Source organism: Sporobolomyces salmoneus, assembly GCF_050403485.1.
Source record: "Sporobolomyces salmoneus JCM6883 DNA, S_salmoneus_JCM6883_v1_ctg23, whole genome shotgun sequence".
Taxonomy (NCBI): domain Eukaryota; kingdom Fungi; phylum Basidiomycota; class Microbotryomycetes; order Sporidiobolales; family Sporidiobolaceae; genus Sporobolomyces; species Sporobolomyces salmoneus.
Genome location: NW_027481140.1, coordinates 175,440 through 201,082, shown reverse-complemented (window position 1 = coordinate 201,082; position 25,643 = coordinate 175,440). Strand labels below are relative to the sequence as shown.

The 25,643-nt window shown below is 52.7% G+C and overlaps 5 protein-coding genes across 5 annotated transcripts; 1 reads left to right on the top strand and 4 right to left on the bottom strand.

Annotated features, from left to right (window-relative positions):
• Nucleotides 1–24: 24 nt before the first annotated feature.
• Nucleotides 25–2,003, bottom strand: MOD5 (tRNA dimethylallyltransferase; the record flags this gene model as incomplete). The annotated part of the gene is made up of 8 exons (XM_076632163.1): nt 25–217; nt 285–369; nt 431–484; nt 551–781; nt 844–943; nt 1,002–1,086; nt 1,143–1,639; nt 1,698–2,003. The coding sequence occupies 8 exons, from the start codon at nt 2,001–2,003 to the stop codon at nt 25–27; spliced, it is 1,551 nt and encodes a 516-aa protein (XP_076487890.1).
• A 244-nt stretch (nt 2,004–2,247) lies between these two features.
• On the bottom strand, nt 2,248–8,312 carry JCM6883_006370 (uncharacterized protein; the record flags this gene model as incomplete). Its single annotated transcript, XM_076632162.1, has 4 exons — nt 2,248–2,411; nt 2,487–3,932; nt 3,999–5,018; nt 5,081–8,312. 4 exons carry the CDS (start codon nt 8,310–8,312, stop codon nt 2,248–2,250), a joined length of 5,862 nt encoding a protein of 1,953 aa, XP_076487889.1.
• Nucleotides 8,313–8,736: 424 nt separating this feature from the next.
• Nucleotides 8,737–16,132, top strand: BRR2 (ATP-dependent RNA helicase BRR2; the record flags this gene model as incomplete). The annotated part of the gene is made up of 13 exons (XM_076632161.1): nt 8,737–8,781; nt 8,862–10,469; nt 10,532–11,763; nt 11,832–11,900; nt 11,965–12,240; nt 12,306–12,682; nt 12,755–12,826; nt 12,892–14,468; nt 14,539–14,660; nt 14,724–14,899; nt 14,971–15,310; nt 15,386–15,856; nt 15,919–16,132. The coding sequence occupies 13 exons, from the start codon at nt 8,737–8,739 to the stop codon at nt 16,130–16,132; spliced, it is 6,579 nt and encodes a 2,192-aa protein (XP_076487888.1).
• A 268-nt stretch (nt 16,133–16,400) lies between these two features.
• JCM6883_006368 (uncharacterized protein) lies at nt 16,401–23,536 on the bottom strand (the record flags this gene model as incomplete). The annotated part of the gene is made up of 20 exons (XM_076632160.1): nt 16,401–16,484; nt 16,550–16,606; nt 16,677–16,753; nt 16,820–16,925; nt 16,993–17,040; nt 17,111–17,376; nt 17,445–17,994; nt 18,061–18,228; nt 18,299–18,334; nt 18,402–18,563; nt 18,624–18,841; nt 18,912–19,073; nt 19,144–19,769; nt 19,839–20,113; nt 20,178–20,390; nt 20,468–20,698; nt 20,770–21,267; nt 21,341–21,501; nt 21,582–22,046; nt 22,120–23,536. 20 exons carry the CDS (start codon nt 23,534–23,536, stop codon nt 16,401–16,403), a joined length of 5,820 nt encoding a protein of 1,939 aa, XP_076487887.1.
• A 382-nt stretch (nt 23,537–23,918) lies between these two features.
• JCM6883_006367 (NADP-dependent oxidoreductase) lies at nt 23,919–25,497 on the bottom strand (the record flags this gene model as incomplete). The annotated part of the gene is made up of 7 exons (XM_076632159.1): nt 23,919–23,995; nt 24,138–24,262; nt 24,349–24,385; nt 24,457–24,494; nt 24,568–24,827; nt 24,896–25,043; nt 25,109–25,497. 7 exons carry the CDS (start codon nt 25,495–25,497, stop codon nt 23,919–23,921), a joined length of 1,074 nt encoding a protein of 357 aa, XP_076487886.1.
• Between the last annotated feature and the right edge of the window lie 146 nt (nt 25,498–25,643).

Genomic DNA, 25,643 nt, shown 5'->3' with positions numbered 1-25,643 from the left:
AAACTGCATTTCCATTCCCATTCCTTACGACAACTCTCTCTCCTCTGACTCTGATTTCCTCCTTCCTCGTCCGCCTTTGCTGCCAGATTTCCTCTGCGCTTGTATCCGATGCGATTTCGTCTTGATGTGAGCACTCCATTGACGTTCCTCGACCGTGAACGGTTTCAAGGGATCTCGAGTACAGGTTTCGCACGCTCGTTTCGATTTCGCTTGAGCGCTGAACAATCTTCGGGTTGACGTCAGTCAGCAGCGCGAAGGTGATAGTCTGGATGTGATACACGTACTCTTCGGGTCGAGTTGGGGCGAGATGGAGAGCTGCTGCTTGTGAGAGAGTGAGAGGGTCCGGAAGGGGACGATGATCGAGGAAAGCTGTTTCGATGAAGGATGCTCAGCAATCACTCCCGCCGCGAAGGTGAGGAGAGGCACGGACCGTGGAGAAAGTCCATCGCGGGTGTTCTGACGTTCTCCTGCCACTGCGAAAGATCTATCCGAACTCAAAGAGGATTCAGCTTCCTTCCCCGCTTGGATCGCAAGAAGACATCCCGCTCACCAGTAGCATCCAACAAGACGACTGTGACAGCACCGGACTCCTCCAGCTTGTGTACAGCAGGTAACAGCTTCGATTTGATCCATTTCACCTGTCGTTTCGCGTATTGTCTCGTCGCAGTTTTCATCTGTTCGACTCCTTGATCAAACAACCTCCTGAGTTCTTCGTCGTTCTCGAAGGTTCGAGTTGGATCTCGATGGAGCTGGGATAGGTACGGTTCAAACTCCTTGTAACCTGTGAGCGAGAGTATTCAGCTTGCAGAAGAAAAGTGAGAATATGAGGAAGGGGAGATTTACCAATCGCTTGGTAGATCCCCTTCGAGTAGTCTATTGTCCCTGAGCTGGTGCTACTCTGAGCGATACTCCATAGCTCATCGAGCTCCTTGATGAGCCCGCGCTGTGAGAGCCGAAGCAGTCAGCAACTGAGATTGGATTCGACTGCGATCGACTCTCACCTCGATCATGCTATCGACTCGTCCGTCCAATCGCGGATGTAGCTTCTCATTATCGGCGTACAACCAGAATATCAGAGAACGGAACCTACCCACGAACATTGTGAGCGCACAGTCAAGCTGAGTGTTGACGAGAAAACTCACCTTGGGCCTTCGTTCGTTCTTTTCTGCTGCTCGTTCACGACGTCCTGCCACCTCTGACCTTGCCATACAATATCGAGCGCTCTTCTAACTTTCCGAACATCTCTCCAATGCCACCGTTCCGCGCTCGAAGGATCTACTGATTGTAACAATCGGTAGAGCGCTGGAGTGAGCGTATCGGGAGAACGTAGTCGCGGTGGTAGGAGATCGAGAGGGAAAGGAATGGGGAACTCGTCGGGAGTCGAGGTCGCTGGGAGTGCAGGGAGTACGAGAAATAGCTCGCGAAGCTCGTCGGGGAGGGTTTCGATCGCTTCACGGAGAGCTGCCGGGAACGAGGAGATGCCGTCGATCGTCCGAGGAGCGGGGAGCGGTGTAGGAGTAGGCTGTTGAGGTTCTGAGAGGTCAGAGACGAGTTGGTTCGGAAAGATGAGGTTTTGAAGGTAGTAGGAAGTTCCTCCGACGCAAATTGGCAGCGCTTGTCTCGATTCAAGCTCGTCGATCTGTTTGTGTATGGTCAATACTATACTCTCGTCATGGATACCGCGTCAGTCTACTCACCTTGTCAAGCGCATCTCGTTGGAAGTCAGTCACTCGCCATTCTCCTCCCGGTTTGAGGTGGTTCATCAAATGATGTGGAACGCCATCCATCTCCTCCTCAGTAGCCTTGTTCGTGATCACATCCAAACCTTTATAGCATTGCATCGAGTCGTGGTTGATTATTTCTCCAGTCGAAGGAGGAGTTGATCGATTCGAGAGTGATTTCACGAGTTCGACACCGAGTTGTGACTTGCCGACTCCTGTAGTACCTATAACAGCTATAAGGTTTCGTTTGGGCGAGCTTTGAGCAGCTGAAAGGGTCGTCATCGTTGAGGAGATCAAGGGGGTTTTCGGTTGAATGATTTGGGGGTCGATAAAGCGGAAGAGAGAGCGCGCTCGATGCATGCACAGTTGCAGGGCGTTGTTGAGAGCTCGTTGACGCGACAGGCGGTTCACCGGGTCATGAGAGTGAAAGGTCAAAAATCTGGAATTCGACAACATGCACAAAATAAAAAACGTTCACTTCTTTCCTTGCTTCTTTCAATCAATCAAGACAGTTCACCTTCCGGGATCACGTTGCAGCGTTCGAACCTCCTCTCCCACTTCCACCCGCTGCTGCTCCAGGCCCTCCGCCTCTTCCAGGATTCCCCCCTCTTCCTCCTCTCATTCCCCATCCCCAACCTCTTCCACGAGGAGTCGCGACACCTGGAATATGTCGAGGTCCAGCTGGAATACCTACTCAACACAATCGAGCACGAGTCAGAGGCACGGAGACGCGGTAGCGAAAAGACAGCGAGATAAAAAACTCACCATGAAAACCTGCTCTTCCTGGCGTCGAAACACCTCGACCACTTCCCCTATACCCTCCAACGTTCCCTGGAGTCGCTTGAGCATGAAATCCTTTTCCTTGAGGTCCCGCGACTCCGGTTGCAGCTCCTCCTCCTCGAGCCGGGGTTGTCGAACCAGCAATCGGAGTTCCATTCGAAGAAGTCGCGAGCGATCGAGGGGCAGGAGGTGGTCCTCCTCCTCCTCCTCCTCCTCCCGAGGCCATCGCTTTTGGACCAGTCGGAACCGAAGGATCCAATTCGACCGGTCTTACGGGAGGCGAAGGTCTCGATGCTGAACCGGCGTAGATCGGGAGAGCGGGAGGAATCATCGCGTGAGGAAGTGCGGGCGAGATAGAAGCGGGTCGAGGAGTCATGTTCGGTGCGGAACTCGAACCTCCGGGGAGAGATGCTCGAGAGTACAAGGCGGGGGAAGCGGAGGGCGTTCGACCTCCTCGGGATGGTCCAGAGGGAGGGAAAGGATTCGAACGATGACTGAATGAATTGCTAGTCGGAGTCGACAAGGTCGTTCGAGTGGGAGAGAGTGAAGCGCTAGTGTTCATCCCGATCGAAGGCTTGCCGGTATCGAGGCCGAGAGCTGTTCCAGAAAGCGAAGTACCGGTAATCGAAATCGAAAATTGACGAGGTCGTTCGTGATTCGCTATCGAGCTCGAGGGCGGATTCGACAGAGGTACTTTCGGTATCGAGGATGAACGGGGTGGAGGAGAGAGGGATGGGAGTTCCGGTTGGCGAGGTGCAGCAGGAGTCAAGGACGGCTCGGCAACGATTTGAGGTTTCGTTGTTTGAGCCGGCGAGAATATCGGTCCTTTCGCTCCTCCTCCTCCAAAGTAATCGCCGATGCTTCTGAGGATATCTTCGGCAGAGTTGAAAGTGCTCGGCTTCGTCGCAGGAGGAACCGGTCCAAGTTGACGAGACGAAGGCAAAGGAGGAGTTCCCGCTTCGGGTTCTGGTTCGTCCTGAACTATCGCCGTTTCGATTACCTTGGTAGTTGGAGCCGAGGGAGGTGGAGGTGGTGGTGGTGGGGGAGGAGGAGGGGGCAAAGGTCGTCCAGGGCGTAAAGGAGGAGTTTCCGAAGGCATCGCTCGCACTGGCAGCGGAGGAGTTTCGGAAGGGACAGGGAGGGTCGCGAATCTCGGTGAAGGATTGCTCGTGTTGAAGGATGAACCAGGAATCGGGTGCAAAGCGGGAGAAGGAGGAATCAGGTTCGAAGGAGTTGTCGAAGATCCAATCGAAACCTGAACGGTCGAGACAGCAGAGACTGGAATAGGTGGGGGCGGCGGCGGAGGAGGCGGAGGAAGGGGAGGGGCTTGAGCTTGACGCTGTCGATATGCCGCGAATGATAATCGAACGGGAGGTTGAGGAGGCTTGACAGGCTCGGCGGGAGGAGGAGTAGGCTCTTTGATCGGTGGATCTGTGTAGACCAAATTCCGTTACTAGTCAGTGAGGATACAACGACTAAATAGCAGAATCTGCCTACCTTGTACTGCCTCTATCATCTCGAGTTTCGAAGATTCGGCTTGACTCGATCTTCTCGAATCGTTCAGAGTCGAAGCAGGGGCTGAAGACTCGCGAGAAACCGCGACTTGATCGGTAGTCGAAGAGTCGCGGCGTTCGGGAGAAGCGGGAGGCGAAGAAGAATCTCGAATCTTGGGTTTCTTGCTTAGTTTCGACTTCTTCTCCTTGACGCGATCTTTCCCTTGGTCGTCTCCAGCGCCTTTCAATTTTCGGATCTTGAGGTTCGCGAGCGAGGAAGTCGAGGACGAAGAACCCTTCTTGTCCGATTGAGATTTGATAGCTTTCTTGCGATCGACGACGACAATCTTCTTTCGTTCCTTCTGTTCGACCTGAACGGTCTTCTTGACGACGGTGACTTTCGCTCGCTCTGGTACCGGAGCCACAGGTTCTTCCGAAGAGGGAGGCTTCGAAAGTTCGTTCTTGTTCTCCTTTTCCTTTTCTTTCCCCTTCGATCGATCTTTCGGCAGTTTCTGTTTCTTCGACGCTCGAAGATCGTTGTCGAGTTCTCCAGGAGCGATCGACTTCTTGTCCGCCTTTCTCTTCTTAGCAGGTTTGATCGATTTGGTTTCCTTCTCGACGTCGCTACTCGGCTTGTCAAGCCGTTCCTCTTCCTCCTCCTCCTGTTCAGAAAGCTCGGACGACTCAGATTCGGCGGCGATCACCTTCTTCTTCTTCTTCTTCGTCTTGATCGGCTCGGGTCTAGGAGCTGGAGGCGGCGACGAAGAAGGAACCCGTTTCGTCGGTTTGATCGGCACTGTACGTGATGGCTCGATGTCGTCTTCGTCGGAGAGGTTCGAAAGAGGCTCGGTCAGATCCGAATCGTCTGATTCGGCTCCAGGGTCGTGAGATGCTGGTTCAGAGATCGGAGGCAGTTGGAGCGGAGGACGAGAAGATTTTGCGGGAGAGAAGGGGTCGACGAGAGAGCCTTCGGAAGGGAGTGACGTGAGTGCTGAGGACGGAGAGACACCCAATAGAGCAGATTCTAGATTTGACGAAGAGTCAATTTCGAAACGACATGGAGGTAGAAAAGGGAGATGGAATTACCAGCTACCCGCAAACCTTCAAGTTCTAGCTTCTCGTCCTCTTCATCGACTTGCATAGGTGCTTCGGGTTCGAGCTCGACGAGGTCCGACAGAGGCGAATCGAATTCGACGTCCAGTTGTCCGGCTTGATCGATTCTTGGTGCATCGTTATCGACACTCATCGCATCTTCGTCAACGAGTTCCTCCTCCGCTTGATCGATTGTTCCATTCACGTCTTCGTGAACGATCCACCCTCTTTCGAAGCCGATCAGCGGTCCGAGTTCTGGCCATTTCCTCGCCGCCCCTTTCTTCCTCCCTCTCCAAGCTCCCGAGTTCTCCCCTGCAGCGTGACCATTAACGCCTCCATTCACCGTGTTGACTCCCGGATTGAACGCGTTCAACAAGACAGCTTTGAAAGGTTCACGATCTTCATCCTTTTCTCCTTCTTCTCCTCGACCTCCTCCTCTCGAGCCGGTTTGATTCCGCGCCGTCAAGCTCTTCACGGTCGTTCCAGCCCCTCTACACGCCCACCACAATGCGCAATCTCGTTTCTTCTCGCAAGCGCAACCCCCGGGTACTGAACCCCCTAAAATCGCGTCGAAACTGAGCGCCATTTTCTTCGCGAGAGTTTCGAGGATCCCTCGATCGTTATTCGCGAGAGGTGGGGGGAGAGAAGGCGCGGAAGGTAAGGAGAGGAGGGAAGGGACGAGATGGATTAAGTGAGAGTCGTCCCAGTCCCAGGGGAGGACGATTTCTTCTCGTTTCGAGATGTCGACGAGAGAGTAAATCGCCAAGACGAAATTCGATGACAGGTCGATAGGAGAAGCCGAAGTCGAAGTTGACGTTGATGGTAGAGGTGGTCGTTGAGTTGTCCAGTGAAAAGGAGTCGCAGATCTCGATCTCGATTTACCCATTTTCTCATCCCCTTCCATCTCTCCCTTCGTTCCCTCTCGCGATCCTTCCCCGTCCTCATCCGGTTGAATCCTGACTACTCTCAACACCGCATTCGGATGACACCCACTCCTAACGAACCGACTCTCGTTCCCCCATTTCCTCCCATCGACCACTAACGACCAAGGTTCCGGTAATCCTCTCACTCCAGCTTTCAGCGTTCCGAGGAGATCGTACTGATTGATCGGGTCGCGACGGTACGTTTCGAGAGATTTGATCTCGCCTTGAAAAGGGGTGATGAAACTCCCGGCGGGGATTGGAGTCGTCGCGAAGACGGCATGTGTCGTAGGTCGTGGATAAGGACAGAGTGATTGTGCTGCGGCGGACGAGGCATGGAGTGAAGAGGAATACGAGGTAGGGAGATAAGTCGTCGAGATTGGAGGGTTGAGGTGATAAGAAGAGGAAGGGAGGGGTTTGACGAGCAGTGGGGCGGAGGGAGGGAGAGAAGGAAGCGATAGATACGAGGGTTGATCGAGGAGGTGAGAAAGGAGAGGACTTTTCGAAAGAGGTCCGGTGCGAGGTCGAGACGAGAGTTGTCGTTTTCGAAGAGCTGTCATACGAGGATGAGGTCGAGACGGAACGTCGTCGATGTCGTCGAGGAGTGAGCTCGAAGGTCTCGAGAGTAAATCGGTAATCTTTGAGGAAACGTCGGGATCGGGAAACAGGTTTGAAGTGATCGAAGTGAACTCGAATTGCCATGGATCGTACTTTTCTTTCTTCCTCGTCGGACCTGTTGCTCTCGGCGCCTCCTCTTCCTCTTCATCGTTCGATTCCTCCGAAGTCGAATCGACGTGATTCATCGTTGATCGTTGCTGTTGTTGAGCAGCGACTTGTCCCCTCGTCGAGCCGAGGGCGGAGAGTCGAGGTCGAGGAGTCGGTTCGACAGTTTGTTTTGTCGGAAGTACTGCATCATCCGACAACTCGGGAGTTGCTCGAGAAGATTGAGTACTTTCCTCCTCCATTTCGACGCTCCTCAAGTCGTTCGTCGATGAGTTTGGTCCGATGATCGACGTCCTTTTCGGCTGTTTCGCAACTCTTCGTTTTCGACCGACTGCCGTTGTTCGAGTCGTCGAGTTGAGCGACGAACCAAGAGCGGCGGAAGGGACCGATTCAGATCGTTCAGAGATTGCGCGAGGCTCTTCAGTTCGTTCGGACAAGATCGTCGTCGTCGATGCTGATGGCGGAGGAAGGGCGGAAGTAGAAGGTTCTGACTGCGAGACTGTCGGAGAATTCGAGATCGGAACGGGGGAGTGTGAAAGCGCGGGTGTAGCGTTGATGGGAGGTGGTAGAGAAGAAGCAAGAGTCGTCGTAGAGGGTACATAGTTCGGATCGTCGAGATTGTTCCCACTTTTCCGAGGTTTCGGTACTTTCGAATTCCTTCCTCCTCCTCCTGTTGTTCCCGTGTCGAGACTCTTCCTTCTACTCGTTGTCATCGAAGCATTATCCCTTTCCTCTTCCTGCATCATCGCCTTCTCCCTCTTCAATACCTGCGGCACGGCTTTCCCCAAATCCATCAACGTCGAAGGACCCGACGGCGGTCCAACTCTCAAACCTCCGGCCTGTTGAGCTCTCGCCATTTCCCTCACTCGTTCCCTCATCCCTCTCTCTGCCGCTTCCCGACTAACCCCTCTCCGTTTCGCGTCCTCTGGATCACACCTCTCGCATTGGTATTCATCCGGAACTTGATCTTCTGAAGTGATTCCTACGCATCCGGCATGTTGCCATGCGTTACAGAGATCACATTGAATCGTGAATCCATCGTCGAACGTGTAAGGACAGACGCAACGGATCAATCCCAAGTCGGCGGGAAGAGTCCAGGCGGGAGGAGATCGAGGTCGAACAACTACAGGAGGAGGGGGAGGAGGAGGAGTTGGGAGGACTGTCGGAGCTGAAACAAAGACGGGTGGAGGGACTGGTGGAGGTGGGAAGGGTAAAGGAGGTAAAGAAGGTAGTGCGAGTTTGGCGGAACCTGAAGCGGTCGTGAAGAAGTGAGGTTGAACTTGAACGGGAGGAGCTTGAGATTGAGATTGAGGCGGTAAACTCGGGAGGGGGAGCGGAGGTAGACTCGAAGTTGAAGCAGCTGGAGGTGGAGGAGGTCGAGGTGGGTATCTGTAAGGTACGTATTGTGCTTGCTGTTGCTGCTGAGCGAGAGGGAGAGGGAGAGAAGGAGGAGGAGGAGGAGAAGTTGAGAATCCGAGGGCTTGTCTCGCGATTTCAGCTACATCTACTGATTGTGCAGGGGCTGCATTCGATTCTTCTTCGAGGAGTGCTGCAGCTGAGAGCAAGTCGAGCGCAGAGGGCATCGAACAAGCAACCACAAGGGCTGAACTTGTTTGGACAGAGAGTTAGTAACAACTCGCGCTATGAGGAGATCTCGTGTATGTACTGACAGAGTTCAATGTACTCCTGTCACTGTATCTGCTCCGGTGATCGAGATTGTTGTGGTCGAAAGAAGCGTGAAAGTTCAAATCGTTTCTCTCTCTCTCTCCCCATTTCATTCCGCCGCCACTACCGAGACAGGGCAGGCACTACTACATTACTCAGTGCTACTCTAATCGATCTAGACGACTTCAGCCACGCCCCTCGCAGTAGTCCCTTCTCGATCGTCGCCCTCAGTTTCTCTCTCCCTCCCACCCACTCTCTCTCTCTCCCTCTCCACTCAAACTCTCCCACCTTCGACAGACCTTGCGTGCGGGATAGGCACGTAGTAGTAGTAACAGCGTCAAGATGCCTCCCAAACCCGATTACTCTGGGTTTCAATACCATGCCATGGTCAGTCTCCTCTTCCCCTCCTTCTCTCTTTCGCTCGTAATTCCCCGCCACTAACCCTTACAATATGTGGTCTGTTGTAGTCATCTTTGGTGACGACGGCAGATAGGTCATTGATGAATCGTCGAGAGAACGAACCAACAGGAGAAGCCGAATCGATCGTCGGACGAATCGATCCCAAAGAGATGGGATCTCGAGTAGTTCGAGAAGATCTCAAATTGGAAGAGAAGAAGCAAAAAGCCGAGAAGGAGAAACAGAAGCAACGAGAGAAACGTCAAACCGATACTACGAATCCTTCCTCGAGACGAAAGCAACCTGGAGGAGGAGGAACGAGGTATGGAGACGTTTTGGAGGCGACTCAGGATCTGGAAGGATTGGATTATCGTCCTAGAACGGCCGAGACGAGGGCAGTTTACGAATTAATGCTCGCTTCAGTTCATTCTTTACTCGGCGACACTCCTCCCGCAATGGTTCGTTCCGCCGCAGATATGATCTTGTCGTACCTCAAGGACGACTCGCTCAAGGATCTCGACAAGAAACGCGAGATCGATTCACTCGTTTCGAGTTCGGTACCGAATGATACTTTCGCTCAACTCGTCAGTCTCGGAAAGAAGATTACGGATTATGGAGATGACGACGAGGCGGCGAGAGGAGGAGCGGGAGAAGACGCCGACATGGATGAAAGTAAGATCGACGATGATGTCGGAGTTGCGGTCGTGTTCGATGAGGACGAGGAAGAAGAGGATGAAGATGGAGCAGGATTCGAGATTAGGGATAGTGATGACGACGATGATGAGGACGAGGCGGAAGAGGGACTCGCGACTGGAAATGGACAGGAGGAGGACGAGATGGTGACGGGGGCCGACTTGAAAGACGAAGACGATACCGATGAAAACCTCGTAATCGGCGAGAACGGTTCGAAAACGACAACTTCGCAATCAACCTCTGGAATCGTTCCTGCGAGGGAGATCGACGGTTTCTGGCTTCAACGTCTCGTCGCTCAATCTTACCCCGATCCTCTCGAAGCCGCGGAAAAGACCCAGTCCGCGATGACCCTTCTCTCTTCCGACGCGAACAAACGAGACGTCGAGAACTCTCTCATGGACCTTACCGAATACGACAAGTTCGAGCTCGTCTCGACTCTCGTCAACAACCGGGAAAAGATCGTCTGGTGTACGAAATTGGCGAGGAGTAACGACGATGAAAAGATGGATGTCGAAGTTGCGATGAGGGAGAAGGGAGTCGGGTGGATCTTGAAGGAGCTACGAGGAGACGTCACGAAGCCTTCGAGAGGTGTAGGAGGAGACGCGATGGTCCTTGACGAATCCGACAAATCGACTCTGAAAGGTACTCTCGCACCTGGTTCTTCCGCTCCTCCCCCTCGAAAAGTGCTCGACCTCGAAACGATGGCGTTCGCTCAAGGAGGACGGCTCATGTCGAACAAGAAGTGTAAACTCCCCGAAGGATCGTTCAAACGCTCGAAGAAAGGTTACGAGGAAGTCCACGTTCCCGCTCCGAAACCCGCTCCCCTCAAAGATGGAGAACTCGTTCCCGTTACTTCGATGCCTGAGTGGGCTAGGGACGCTTTCAAGGGAAACCCGAACCTCAACAGGGTTCAAAGTCGACTTTACCCTGTCGCATTCGGCACCGACGAACCTCTCTTGCTTTGTGCCCCGACTGGTGCAGGAAAGGTGCGCTCCAACCTCTCCTCCGTCTGACGTCGCAGGAAACTGACTCGCGCTCATCTGATCAGACGAACGTCGCAATGTTGACGATCCTCAACGAACTCGCTAAACACCGAGACGAAACGACTGGCGAATTCGACTTTTCAGCTTTCAAGATCGTCTACGTCGCTCCGATGAAGGCGCTCGTTCAAGAGATGGTCGGCAACTTTACGAAACGACTCGAACCTTACGGAGTCACCGTCAATGAACTCACGGGAGATCGACAGCTCACGAAAGATCAAATCGCCGGAACTCAAATCATCGTCACGACTCCCGAGAAATGGGATGTCATCACTCGCAAATCTACCGATACTTCGTACACGAATCTCGTTTCGCTCATCATCATCGACGAAATCCATCTCCTTCACGACGAGCGAGGACCGGTACTCGAATCGATCGTTGCGAGGACGATCCGACGAATGGAACAAACTCATAACTATGTACGACTCGTCGGACTCTCAGCTACCCTCCCCAACTACCGAGACGTTGCGAAATTCCTTCACGTCAACCCCGACAAAGGATTGTTTCACTTCGATTCTTCGTACCGACCTTGTCCCCTCAAGCAAGAATTCATCGGAGTTACCGAGAAGAAGGCGATCAAGCGAATGCAAATTACGAACGAGATTTGTTACGAAAAGGTACTCGAACACGCCGGCAAGGATCAAATCATCATCTTTGTTCACTCTCGAAAGGAGACGGCGAAGACGGCGAAATTCCTCCGAGACCACGCCGTCGAGAACGACACGATCACTCAATTCCTCCGATCCGACCCTGCGACTCGAGAAATCTTGACGGAAGAAGCCGAATCAGTCAGCGACGCGAACCTTAAAGATCTCCTACCTTTCGGTTTCGCAATCCATCACGCCGGAATGAACCGAGTCGATCGTACCCTCGTCGAAGATCTGTTCGGAGATGGTCGTATTCAAGTTCTCGTTTCGACCGCTACTCTCGCTTGGGGAGTCAACTTGCCCGCTCACGTCGTCATTATCAAGGGAACCCAAATTTACAACCCGGAGAAAGGTCGTTGGGTCGAACTCTCGTCTCAGGACGTCCTTCAAATGCTCGGTCGTGCAGGTCGACCTCAATACGATACGTTCGGAGAAGGTATCATTATCACGAATCACTCTGAACTTCAGTACTATCTCTCCATGATGAACCAACAACTTCCGATTGAGTCGCAATACATTTCGAAACTCGCCGATAACCTCAACGCCGAAATCGTTCTCGGTACGATCCGAAACCGCGACGAAGCTGTTCAATGGTCAGTTCTCCTCGACCTTCCATCTCTTCGCAAGTTAGCTGACCTCTGACATTTCTCCTCCTCTTCAGGCTCGGATACACCTACCTCTACGTTCGAATGCTCGGCTCACCATCGCTGTACAGTGTTGATCCCGACTAGTGAGTTTCACCTTCTGCTGCTTCTCTCTCAGTCGCTCGTGCTGATTCATTCGCCTTCACGCAGTCAAACCGACGATCCCCTCCTCATTCAAAAACGATCCGATATCGCTCACACCGCTGCCGTTCTCCTCGAAAAGTCTGGTCTCATTCGATACGATCGTCGTTCGGGAGTTTTCCAAACGAACGAACTCGGTCGAATCGCGAGTGGATTCTACGTCTCGCATACTTCGATGGGAACTTACAACCAACAACTCAAGTCGGCGACTGGATTCATCGAGTTGTTCAGGATCTTCTCGCTCTCGGAAGAGTTCAAGAACGTTCCAGTTCGTGCCGAAGAAAAGTGAGTCGTTCTCTTACTCTCGCCCTCCGCAGTAGACACGTTGACTGACCCGATACGCTCGCCAGACTCGAACTTGCGAAACTTCTCGAACGAGTACCGATTCCGATCAAAGAGAGTGTCGACGACCCTTCGGCAAAGATCAACGTTCTCCTTCAAGCTTACATTTCGCAACTCAAACTCGATGGATTCGCCCTCGTCTCTGACATGGTCTACGTCACTCAATCGGCCGGTCGTATCCTTCGTGCGATGTTCGAGATCTGTCTCAAGCGAGGTTGGGCCGGTTTGACGCACAAAGCTCTCGCGCTTTGTCAGATGGTCGAGAAGAGGATGTGGAGTACGATGACCCCGTTGAGGCAGTTCAAGGGAGTTCCTCTCGACGTTGTTAGACGGGCGGAGAGGAAAGAGTTCCCTTGGTACCGTTACTTTGATCTCGAGCCTGCCGGTAAGCTTTTCTCCACTTCGCTCTCTCCTTTCATCTCCCTTGACTAATCTCTCCGTGAATTATCTCTCGTAGAACTCGGAGAACTTATCGGAGAACCTAAAGCTGGTCGTTTGGTTCATCGTCTTGTCCATCAATTCCCCAAGCGTGAGTGACTCCGATTTTCGTTCAAAGAGGGAGCTTCCGCTGACGATGCTCTCTCGCCAATACAGTTGAGCTCTCTGCTCACGTTCAACCCATCACTCGATCCCTTCTTCGAGTCGAACTCACCATCACTCCCGATTTCCAATGGGAAGAGAAAGTTCACGGAGCGGCAGAATCTTTCTGGATTCTCGTTGAAGATGTCGACGGAGAGATCATTCTTTTCCACGATCAGTTCATTCTTCGACAACGGTACGCCGAGCAAGATCACTACGTCACCTTCACCGTTCCGATGATGGATCCTCTCCCTCCCAACTACTTCATCTCTGTCGTCTCCGATCGATGGCTTCACTCAGAAACTCGTCTCCCCCTCTCCTTCAAGCATCTCATCCTCCCCGAGAAGTTCCCTCCTCCTACGACGCTCCTCGACCTCCAGCCTCTCCCCGTCTCTGCTCTTCACAACCGCGAATACGAATCCATCTACTCCGATTCGATCTCGTCGTTCAACAAGATTCAAACTCAAGTCTTCCAAGCTCTCTACACGACGAACGACAACGTCTACGTCGGAGCACCTACCGGTTCTGGAAAGACGATCTGCGCCGAGTTCGCTCTCCTTCGTCTGTGGTCACAGCGAGAGCCCGCTCGAGCCGTTTGCATCGAACCTTTCCAAGAGGTCGTCGACGCCCGAGTCGCGGAATGGAAGAAGAAACTCGGAGGCGTCCAAGGTGGAAAGGAGATCGTCGCTCTCACCGGAGAAACGAGTAACGACATCCGACTTCTCGAGAAGGGAGACCTCATCGTCTGTACCCCTGGACAATGGGATCTCCTCTCTCGTCGATGGAAACAACGCAAGAACGTTCAAAATATCGGTCTCCTCATCGCTGACGAACTTCAGTTGATTGGAGGAGAAATCGGACCGACTTACGAAGTGATCATCTCTCGAACTCGTTACGTCGCCGCTCAAACTGAGAATCCGACTCGTATCGTCGGATTCGGAGTATCGTTAGCGAACGCTCGAGATCTCGGAGAATGGATGGGAGCGAGTTCGCAAACTATCTTCAATTTTGGCCCGGGAGCTCGACCTTTACCTATGGAGGTCCACCTTCAATCGTTCAATGTTCCTCACTTTCCTTCGCTCATGATCCAAATGGTGAAACCGGCATACCTCGCGATCGCCGAACACGCTCAAGATCGACCAGTCATCTGTTTCGTCCCTTCGAGGAAACAATGCAGGGCGACCGCGGACGACATCCTCACCTACTGCCTCGCGGATCAAGAAGAGAGTCGTTTCCTCAACATCGAACCTTCCGAGCTCGCTCCTCATCTCGAACACGTTCAAGATCCCGGATTGCGAGACACGCTCGAACACGGAGTCGGATTCTACCACGAGGCGCTTTCGAAACAAGACAAGCGAATCGTCGAACACTTGTACGAATCTGGAGCGATTCAGGTCGTCGTCGCGAGTAAAGACACTGCTTGGAGTATGCCGTTGACGGCGTATATGGTCGTCATTATGGGAGTTCAGACGTTCGAGGGCAAGGAACATCGATACGTCGATTACCCTTTCACCGACATTCTTCAAATGATGGGACGAGCCTGTCGACCTGCTCACGATACTTCGAGTCGTTGCGTTCTCATGTGTCAACAAGTAAGTTGAGACTCCCTTCTCTAGCTCTCGGTCAGTGTATTCACCTCCTTTCGTCTCGCTCTGTCTTCAGGTTCGCAAGGAGTTCTTTAAGAAGTTCCTCAACGAAGGTCTACCGATCGAGTCTCACCTCCACCTTTCGCTTCACGATCACTTCAACGCCGAGATTGTTACCAAGACGATCGAGAACAAACAGTTCGTCTCCTCACTTCTCTCTCGTCGATTCCTGTGACTGACCGAGCGCTTGCTCGTTGACAGGGATGCCGTCGATTGGCTAACGTGGACCTGGATGTACCGACGATTGGTCGCGAACCCCAACTTCTACAACATGCAAGGAAACACTCACCGACATCTCAGCGATCATCTCTCCGAACTCGTCGAATCTACTCTTAACGATTTGACAAATTCGAAGGCCATCACCATCGAAGACGAGAGTAAGTACTGCGCTCTCTTTCTCGAAGAACGTTTCGCAAACACTGACTTGCTTCTTTCCGTCCTCGCGCAGTGGACGTATCGGCTCTCAATTTGGGTATGATCGCCGCCTACTACAACGTCAGCTATGTCACGATCGACATCTTCAGCATGTCGCTCAACGAACGAACAAAACTCAAGGGTCTCCTCGAAATCGTTTCCTCCGCTGCCGAATTCGAGAACATTCCAATTCGACACCACGAGGACGTCCTCCTCCGCAAGGTTTACGACCGAGTACCCGTCAAACTCGCCAACGTCGACTACGAATCTCCCGCGTTCAAGACGAACGTTCTCCTGCAAGCTCACTTTGCTCGTCTTCACCTTCCCGCGGACCTCGCTGCCGATCAAGCCATCATCCTCACGAAGGTTCTGAAGTAAGTCTCGACCTTTCTTTTCTCTGACTTCTCGATAGTTTTGCTGATCTCTCTTCTCGCTTGTCTCGATTCCAGTCTTCTTGCCGCTTGCGTCGATGTCATGTCGTCCAACGCTTACCTCAACGCCATCGGAGCCATGGAACTGTCGCAGATGTGCGTCCAAGCGGTTTGGGACTCGGATTCGCCCTTGAAACAAATCCCCGGGTTCACGTCGGAGGTCATCAAACGATGCGAAGCGAACAACGTCAAATCGGTTTACGACATTATGGAACTCGAAGACGAGGACCGAGACAAGATGCTTCAAATGGACGGCAAACAAATGCGAGCAGTCGCGCAATTCTGCAACTCGTACCCTTCGGTCGAACTCGCCTACGAAATCGAAGACGCCGAAGACGCCTCAGCTGGAGATCCGATTACGCTCAACATTCAACTCGAACGAGAAGTCGACGAGGACGAAGAGGTCGATACGACAGTTCCTGCTCCCTTCTTCCCGACTTCGAAACAAGAATCTTGGTGGCTTGTCGTCGGAGACCCCGCTTCGAAACAGTGCGTCCAACTCTCTCTCTGTTCCCTTATCGCCTCGCGTACTGATGTCGATCTCTGAATAGACTCCTCGCCGTCAAGAAGGTTACAGTTCAACGCAAACTCGCAGTCAAACTCGACTTTACGCTACCAAAAGCCGGAAAATACGACTTGCAGTTGTTGTTCGTCAGTGATTCGTACACGCACGTCGATCAAGAACACAAGCTCGAGTCGATCACCGTTAAGGAGGCGGAGGATTCGGATGAAGAATCGGACGATGACGAGATGGAACAAGATTAATCGAGTATCGGTGGATTGTGTTCTCTTCCCTCTGTTCTTTACCACTTCAAAATGTGTACCTAGTAATTCTGTCCAATTTTATACCTGTGCTCTCTCTCGAGGTGTTCGTGACCGAGAGAAAATCAGAGCAGAAGTTTCGATTGCGAGTTCTACAACAAAGTGACAAGATTCAACTAACAACAACCTGCTTTTCCGGAGTGTGATGCATATGCAAAGTAGAGACACGGGATGGAGACAAACGACAGAAAAAACGAGTGAGTGATGACGATCAATCCATCAATTTGAGCGCTTCGATTCGCTCGACAACAGTCGAAAAGGTATAAGGTTTTGAAAGCACAAAGTCGAAACCCGCCTGAAGAGGACACGAGCGAGCGAGAGTCAGTATAGCTCAGTCGTAACGAAAAGGAGAACACTCACCGAGAGACACTCGTCTTGCTGAGCTTGCCGAGCATTTCCTGTCACAGCGATACAGGGCTATCGAGCACAGGAGACGATGTCAGTATGCCTGTGTCATCTGGTCAAGCTAGACGCGGAGGCTGCTCACATATCGTCTCTTTATTGTCCCGTCTCGTTCCTTCTCCCTCAGAATCCGAATAGCCGACAATCCATCGAGTACAGGCACTAGAGAAGAAGGAACCGGACGTCAGGGGAATAATCACATTTTGAGTTAGATGAGATTCGGCTTACTCTGAATGTCGCAGAGACAAATTTTGATCGATCTTTCCGTAAGGGCATCTCTTTCGAAAGCCTCGAGCGCTTCGAGACCATTGTTCGCGACTTCAGTATCGTAGCCCTGTTGTGCACCTCGACGATTAGATTAGTCTTTCAGCCGCTGAATCGAGTCAAATCGTTTCACCTACAGCGTTTTTGAGTTGTCGACACAGAATCTTCTGGTTGACGAGATTGTCCTGAGGTCCGATGTCGAAATTCGTCAGTTCCCCTTCTACACAGATACTCGTTCGAGAGCAAGGGACTGACCTCGACGACGAGAACTTTAACAGGTGGGCGAACGGGTATTTCTTCTCCAGGACTCGAGGGTCTCGTCTTCATGCTTTTGTTTCCACGAGCGATCTCCGAAGGAACGGGCGAGGTGAGTGGTCGTTTCGAAGTTCGAGCTCCAGAACCGATCGGGACGGAGGAAAGAGGAGAGGTGACGGCGACATCTTGAGGTTCGGCTCGTTGAGCCGGAATCGCAAATGAGAAGATAGATCCGACGCCAAGACGAGACTCGACTTCGATGAATCCTAAATTCACAACAACGCAGCTCAGTTCGAGTGAGAAAGGCACATGATAGAAGGCGAAATCGACGGACCCGAATGAAGTTCAACGAGTTTCTTTGAGATATACAGACCGAGTCCGCTCGAAGTCGGGTAACGAACCTGGTCGGAGCGAGGGTTCGCTTGCGAGAAACGAGCGAAGAGCTTCAACAATTCTTCCTCGCTCAATCCTCGACCGTTGTCCGCGACGCCAACGACGATCCAAACCGATTCGGGATCGACGGGTCGAGCCGAGCTCGATACTCGCATCACGCCAGGACGTTCGGCGGGTTGATGCGAGTGAGCTTCGATCTTGATCGTGATCTTTCGGTGACTTTGATCTGTTGTGTACTTGACGGAGTTTGAGAGGAAGTTGAGTAGAATTTGGTGAAGACGAGCGGGATCGGCCGTAACCCAGTTTGAATTGAGTTCGTTGATCGAAGAACTAGCTACGAGACGCAGGTCGATTTGCTTCTGTTGGCACTCGGCTTCGAACATTCGTTTGACCTCGACGATACGAGGAACGAGCTCGAAGGGAACGAGGTTGATCGTAAGGAGACCCATGTTGAGCTTGCTGACGTTGAGGATATCGTCGGCGATACGACCCTGCCATACGAGAAGATTACGACGACGTCAGCCACGAACAATACTAGCAGCGGACAGAGTGCTCACCTGGTGGGCTGTACAGAGTAGAATAGACTCCATCGCCTCTGTGTTCTCCAACATCTCGTCGTGAAGGGCTTTCAGAGTCTCCGGCGGCGGAAGCTCTCCGTCTTGCAGTTCCTCAAGGAGCTCGACATACTTTTCTAGAGAAGCGCTGACAACTTCGGCGTTTTGCCACTGATCATCCGATGGATCGTTGAGCCGTCAGCGAAAACTGAACGTCGAGGAGAAGTCAGGGAAAACCCACAACACCACTGAGAGGATTTCGATTTTCGTGCGAGCTCTAGCAAAGATGTAGAAACGGTGTGAGTATCGCTGTCGTCAGCAAAGCGAAAACAAACGAGACTTACGAAATCGAGGAAGTCCTCCATCTGCCTCCTGTTCTCTTCGACGTCGCGCATCCTCTCTTCGACGTTCCGGATGTGAAGCTCCTCGATCCTCTTCTGCTGAGTGATGTCGGTCAAGGCTCCGACCCATCCCGCAGGGAGACCAACCTCAGTCGATTGGCGAAGCTGGAATGGTAGAGTCAGCTTGGTGCATGCGGTATAGATAATGAGAGGAACGACGCTCACCTCGAGCTGAGCCCACTTTCCGCTCTTGAAGCGGAATTGTCTGTCGACCGACTCCCAAGCAAGCTCGACTGCTTGACCTTTGACGATGACAGATTCCCATAACTTGTCCAACCTCGCGACGTCCTCCGGTACGAACTCGTTCTTCCACTCGCTCAGGGGGCTATTTGGATCGTGTCCCGAGATTGCGAACCATGCTGGATTTGCGTAAACGAGATTACCTGAGAGAACGAACTCGTGAATCAGCAGGTTTCCGAACGAAACGAAAGGAAAGAAGAAAGGTAGTCTCACCATCTTGATCGATCTGAACGATACCGACTGGGCTGACTGTGCTGAGAGTGGAGTACCTTTCGGCGAGCGCTCGATTCCGCGCTTCGCTTTCGATCAAAGCTCGAGTTCTTTCGGCTACTCGCTCTTCGAGAATTCCTCTCATCAAGCCTAATTGAAGATGAACTGCGAAAGTGAGCGAGACATGCAGGTCAGTGAGAGATCAATGAGACCAGGGCACGGAAAAGGGGCCCACCTTTCACTCTCGCAATCAATTCCCGAGGTTGGAACGGCTTGACGAGGTAATCATCGAGTCCACCTTCGAGAGCTTCGGCGCGAGCTTCAAGTCCCGCTTGAGCCGAGACCATGACGATCGGAAGGAACGAGATTTTCGAGTTCTGCCGAATCGCGCTCGTCAACTGGTTGCCCGTCAAGCCCGGCATCATCGCATCGGTAACGACGAGGTTCGGAGGATTCGATTCGATGTATGCGAGAGCTTGAACCGAGTCGCCGAAGGGAACGACGGTGAAGTGAGTCGAGAGCAGCGAGGTCATGTAGTTTCGAAGATCCCGCGAGTCGTCGACGAGAACGATTGTACGATTCTTCAAGCTGAGAACGTCTTCGCTGCCGAGATAGTCTTCTCCGGAGCCACTGCCGCTGTGCTGTGAAGACGTTGTCGAAGGGGAAGGTCGTGGAATCGAGCCTGAAATTGAACTTGAGCTCGAACCCGGAGCGGGAGAGTCGGCGAGAGTGTCGAGTCGCCAACCCGCAGCTTCTTCGATGACGGAAAGGTTTCGACCAGAGTACGTTGATAGTGACTCCTCGGCTGCGTGATCGACTTGCTCGATCGGGAGATGGTGAAAACCTCTCGGAAGTCGAACGCTGTGCGGAGGATCGCCTGGTTCGTTAGTCGAACGCGCCGGAACGAGCAGAAGCTGGCAGAAGACTCACGTAAACGTAGAGCCTTTGCCGAGTTCACTCTCGACTTCGAGCTGACCGCCGATCAGTTTGACGAGCTCGAGAGTGAGAGCAAGTCCGATACCGGTACTCATAGTCGTCGTTTTCGAAGATGTTTGCACCCGATGGAAACGTTCGAAGATCTTGCCGAGTTCGTCTTGGGGAATCCCGACTCCCGTATCCGAGATCGTCAACACAGCTTCACCTCGAGTCGATTTGAGCGAGACCGTGATTCTTCCTCGTTGCGTGTATTTGAGAGCGTTTCCGAGCTAGCGGGCCGGGTAAACAGTCAACACGTCAATAAAGCACGTCAAAAGAGGAAGGACGACGCACGATGTTCATCATGATTTTCTCCCATAGCTCGGGAGCAAGATAGACGGGGAGAGCGTCCATCGGATCCTCCTCGCACTCGATCACATACCCGATGCGAGCTCGCTCGATTGCGTCGCTAAACAGACTCGCCAGTTCCCTCGTGATGTTGCCGATCTTGACTGGAGAGAAGCGGAAAGTCATCCTTCCACCTTCGACCGAGGAGAAGTCGAGTAGCTAGCGAGCGAATTGATACAAAAGGGTCAGCTCGTCGCAGCAGGAAGTCGCCCAAGGCCAGAGGACTCGGAACTAACTTTGTTGACCATGTTCAAGAGACGATTCGCATGCTTCTGAACGAGGGAGAGCTTCTCTGCGTGATCTCCTTGCAATAGTCGTTTTTGTGCCGGTTCGAGAATGTCTCCGAGAGGCGAGAGAATGAGGGTGAGGGGTGTTCTCAAGTCGTGAGAGACGCTCGAGAAGAAGTTGGATTTCGCTTGGTCGAGAGAGAGTAACTCCTCGGCTCGCCTTCGATCTTGTTCGGCAGCCTAATCAAGGCGTCAAAGAGACAATGAAGTCAGCCGAGAGATTCGGGTGAGTGGAAAGACTAGAGACTCACGAGGACCGAGAAGAGTCCGATTGCGATATGACGCGAAATCAAGTCGAAGAAAGTCTTCATCAAAGGGTTTTCGTCCAACCTTTTCGCCATCGGATTCAGCCCGAGCACGATGACTGCTGTTGGAGCGCTGCCTTCTGCTGCATCGATTCGAATCGGGATAACGACGGCTGACCGAGCTCGTTGTTCCCATCCACGCTGTTCGAGTCGTTCTCCGAGCGCGCCGAGATCTTCGATGAGGACCGGTTGGCGTTTCAAGCAAGCTTCTTCGAAGGGCCAGCTCCATTCGGGATTCGGTTGTGGCGAAGCGTGTCGACCTGGGGGAGTCGACGAGGAAGAACTGGAGTCGAGGAGTCGTTCGCGAATGTCCATCGCAGTCGCTGACGAGCCGCTTGTCGTCGTGGAAGCAGAAGAGGATGATTGACGGGATCGAGCAGGACTCAGGTCGCAGAACGCCTCGTGTACGAGGAAAGGATGCTCGTGACCGATTCCGATTGAACCCTGTCAAGTTCGAATACGAGATGAGCACCCTACTGTGATTTCGAGAAGTCGAGTCTGATAAGGTTGAGCTTACTTTACAAGTCAGTTTAGCCGTCTTTCGTTCGCTCGTCGTTTTCCCAGCTCGAACTTCTTTCGTTGAGGGTTTGCGAACTAATTCTTCGACGTGATAGAGGATCGCGAACGGAACGTCGTAGGGGTTCTTGGCGATCGCTTTCATCGCTGAAGTTGCGAACTCTGAGGGTGAGGGCATGGACAGGAGGAAGTTAGCTCCCGAAGAACAACGAATCTCAAGAGGAGGAAACGAGGAAACTCACCTTCGACCGTTCTTGCTAGACTGGTCATCTGAATGAGATCTCGAATCGTCGATAACCGACGAGCCGCAACGACAGCAGCAGTTGCCTCGATGCTTAAATTCAAGATTCCGACGACTGATCCCGTTGCTCCGTCTCGAAGTGGAGCGTAAGTGAAAGAGTGATACGTCTCTTCGAGGAACCCGTCTCGTTCCATCACGAGGTAATGATCATTGAACGAGATACATTCTCCCGCGAGTGCGCGATTCGCTACTGGTTCGAGCTCATCCCACAGTTCAGCCCAACAGACTCGAGCCGAGACGCCGAGTAATTCCGGATGTTTCTTCTGTGCGGTCTCGATGTATGGATCATTGTAGACGATAATCTTGTTCGGTCCCCAGAGGATGCATTCTCGGAAAGGCGAGGCGATAATCGACGAGACAGTCGTCTTGAGACAGACTGGCCATTCACTGATGGGTCCTAGTTCGGCTGGGGACGGGAAAAAACAAGATTCAACACGAGGGACCCTTTCGACCTTCGAACAAGGAGGAATGCAACTCACTTTGATCCCAACGATGCTCTCTGATCCTTCTCGCCATTTCCGTTTCTCCCAGTGTGCGAGCCCACGGGTCCTCAAACATCGCCACTTCCATGTTACCCTCCACTCGATCCACTCGGTCGACACTCCTCGGAGCTTGGTAGGTCGAAAGAGCCTGACTGTGTTGTTGCTGTTGTCGTTGAAGAAGCGAGGGACCCGGAGTGACCGCGGACAGGCTCGAACTCGTCGAGGCATGACGTTGAGATCTGAATTGTTCGGAGAGTCTTCGAATATTGTCGGCAGGCGGGGAGGTAGAGAGAACGAGGAACTGGGGAGAGGAGGATTGAGTCGATGCGCTAGAGGTTAGGACTGCTGTGAAGGTGATGCTAGGGAGTCGTAGGATAGAATTCGTGACGGGTCCGGGCGCGTCCTCGTCTCCTTCAGGTAGAAGGGAGCAGATCGAGCTGTGTGGACTTTCCTCCACCGTCGTTCCCGGTTCTGCCATTGAAGGCCGTCGATCTCGATCGGTCGAGATGTCGGTTTGTTCGAGAAAGTCGAGAAGTCCGTTGAGGAGGGTCCGTTGTTCGCTGGTCGAGAGGAAATTCCAACTTGCTCGCCAGGTTTCGACTCCGTTTTCCGGCTCGTAATCATCGTTTCCGTGATTGACTGCCGGGGCGAATCTCACGTCGTTTTCCTCCTCCTCCTCCTCCTCGTCTTCGTCGTCTTCAATCCCTTCGAGAACGGTCCCCAATCGCTCTTTCATCGTGATGTCTCGATCATCCATTCCTCCCGATCCTTCCGCCATTTTCGCAAAGGTCTCCCTCAATTTCCTCGCTGCCGCTCCTGCCGCTGCCGAAACGTGACTACCATCTTGAGGGCTCGTCACTCCGGAATTCGGATAGGAATCGCTCTGAGCAATCGAAGACCTCCTCGTTGACTTTCCTTCTTGCGCCTTCGATCCCTCTACGACCTGTAAACCATCCCTCCATGCTCGATTCTTCCATGCGGGTTCGAGTGCGCTCAAATAGGCCGATAGTCGATCGTCTCCTTCCCTTCCTTCCTCCTCCCCAGCTCCCCCGTTCGAGCTTTGGTGACTGCTGATCCCTCCAGCCGAGAGTGAGAAGTAGTCGTCTGTGACTGCAGATGTTTGAGCCGCCGAAGGTGTCCTCATTGATAGCCCTTCGAGTCCTCCGAGCAAATCTGATCCTTCTCCCGGTCCCGCTGATCCTTCCCTCCTAGGTTGATATGTTCCGTTTGACCATGCTGGCGAATGAGGTTCAGACTGAGAGACGAGACTTTGTCGATGCCGTAGAGCTTCGAGGAGAGGGGTTATCCGAAGGACAAGGGTAGGGGAAGGGGAGAGGGAGAGGAAGGACAAGAGGGAGAGGGAAGCGAGTGCGAGGGAAGGGTCGACTGCTGGATCTCGTTGCTGTTCCTCCATCTGCTCGGGCTCAAATTGCGATCGGCGATGAACCGAGATGAAGTCGTTTCTTCGCGTCCGCGAAAGGGATCCGTCCAGGATTCTCTAGTTACGCTGTTGTGAGATCAATGTCCTGGTATGTCGGCGGTCGGATCGTTCGAATGGCGGAATGAGAGTCGGAGTGAGAAAGTTCGGAAGTTGAGAGAGGCCGCGAGCAATTTGATCTGATCGCAATCAAGCTTTCGCGCCGTGGAGGCCGAGTTTAGATACAAAATAGTACAGGGATTTCATGCTCGTTGCAAAGGGTAATCAAACAGAGTATAAGAACGGGTAAAGGTAAAGATACGAAGCGAAGACGAAAAAGCTCGACCGCGAAAAGTTCGACATTCTCTACATGGGTAGATCAGAGTTTGGGACCGTCGGCTGCAATCTTGACAACCATCTTTCCACTGTTGGCACCCTCGAACAGACCTCGAAGAGCTGTCAAACAGGCAACAAGTGTGTCAGTTCAAGTTCTGAGCTGGCTTGCCGGTCCGAACCTCAGACACCCTTCAATGCGGTCTCTGGTGTGACACCTTTGTCTTTGCTGCCACCGAGACCGAAAGAAGGAGAAACTGCTCACCATTGACGGCTTCTGTGAGTCCATATCGCCTCGTTTCGCGGATCTTGAGCTTCCCTTGCGAAATCCATTCACCGACTTGACGCGACGCTTCGTCGTAGCGATCAGCATAGTCGAATACGATGAAGCTAGTGGAGCGCGAGACAGTCGTCAGCGGTCGAGCCCAAGAGAAGCCGAGTGCCGGAGAGTAGAGAAACAACGACGATTGGCTTACCCTTCGATTTTGGCTCTTTGCGAGATCAAAGTGAGGTCTGAATGGAGCGAGATGGATACTGGATTAGTGCTCCGCCGGTAGAGAACCGAGTAAGAATCGCTTCCTCACAGTTGCTGAGACCTCGAGGGTTCGGAGTGTTGTACGCACTACAGAAAACGACGATGGGTCAGGAACGCTGCTCGTGAGGAGGAGGGGGGAGAAAAGAGTGTCGTGACTGACGAGATAGCACCACATAGAGCGACTCGAGCATTCTTATTGAGCCGAGTAAGGACCAAATCCAGAATCTCTCCGCCAACGTTGTCGAAATACACGTCAGTTCCGGTCTTGCCGAGGAGCTTCTTGTAGTTCGTCGCAAAGACCGGGTCTTTGTAGTCGACAACGCTCGGGACCCCAATCTCGTTTCTGAGCCATTCGCACTTCTCTTTGCCTCCAGCAATCGCGATGACTTCGCATCCCTTGAGAAGAGCGATCTGACAAGCCTGTACGTGTGAAACGAGCATTCTCGTCAGCGCACGACGAAAGAGAAACGTCGAGGGAAACAACTTACGATTGATCCAACAGCTCCTGCGGCTCCTGAGATTACAACTCGTTCTCCTTTCTTGATTCTGGCGACATCCATTAGACCCCAGTACGCAGTCTGCATCGGCATGCCTAGGGCTCCTAGATAGTACGATGGCTCGATATCCTTTGTAATCCTGAAAACGAAAGAAAACTTAGAACGTCGCCTCTTTTTTGTCAAAGCGCAACAAGGTCGACTCACGTAACTTTCTCCAAGTCCTTTGCCCTCGCAACAGCAAACTCTGTCCATCCCAGAGTCCCATTTACCCAATCTCCTACCTTGAACTTGCTTCCTTCTGGTGCGAGAACGACTCGACCAACACCTCCGGCTCGCATGATTTCGCCAATCTTGACGGGAGGGACGTAGCTCCTAGCATCATTCAACCATCCTCGTTGAGCGGGATCTACGGAGACCCACTCGACCTTGACCAAAACTTGATCCGGCTTCAACTGGGTGGGAAGAGGTTGATTTTCGACGAGGCTGAAAGTACCTTTACCATCGGTGAGTGAAGGTAGAATCTCCGCCTTCGGTCGTTCGCGGAGAACGATGCTCGAGTAGGTCGAAGGGAGGTTGGAGGGAAGAGGAGACATGGAGTATGGGGTCTGGATAGCTCGAGAGTGGTAGAAGCCTGAGCCGATGTGGGGAGACGGAGGGGAGGGCAGAGCTCGTAGGAGTACAGAGCAGAGCAGAGGTTGTTGAGGAGAAGTGAGGAAAAGCGAAGAGAATTCGGTTTCTT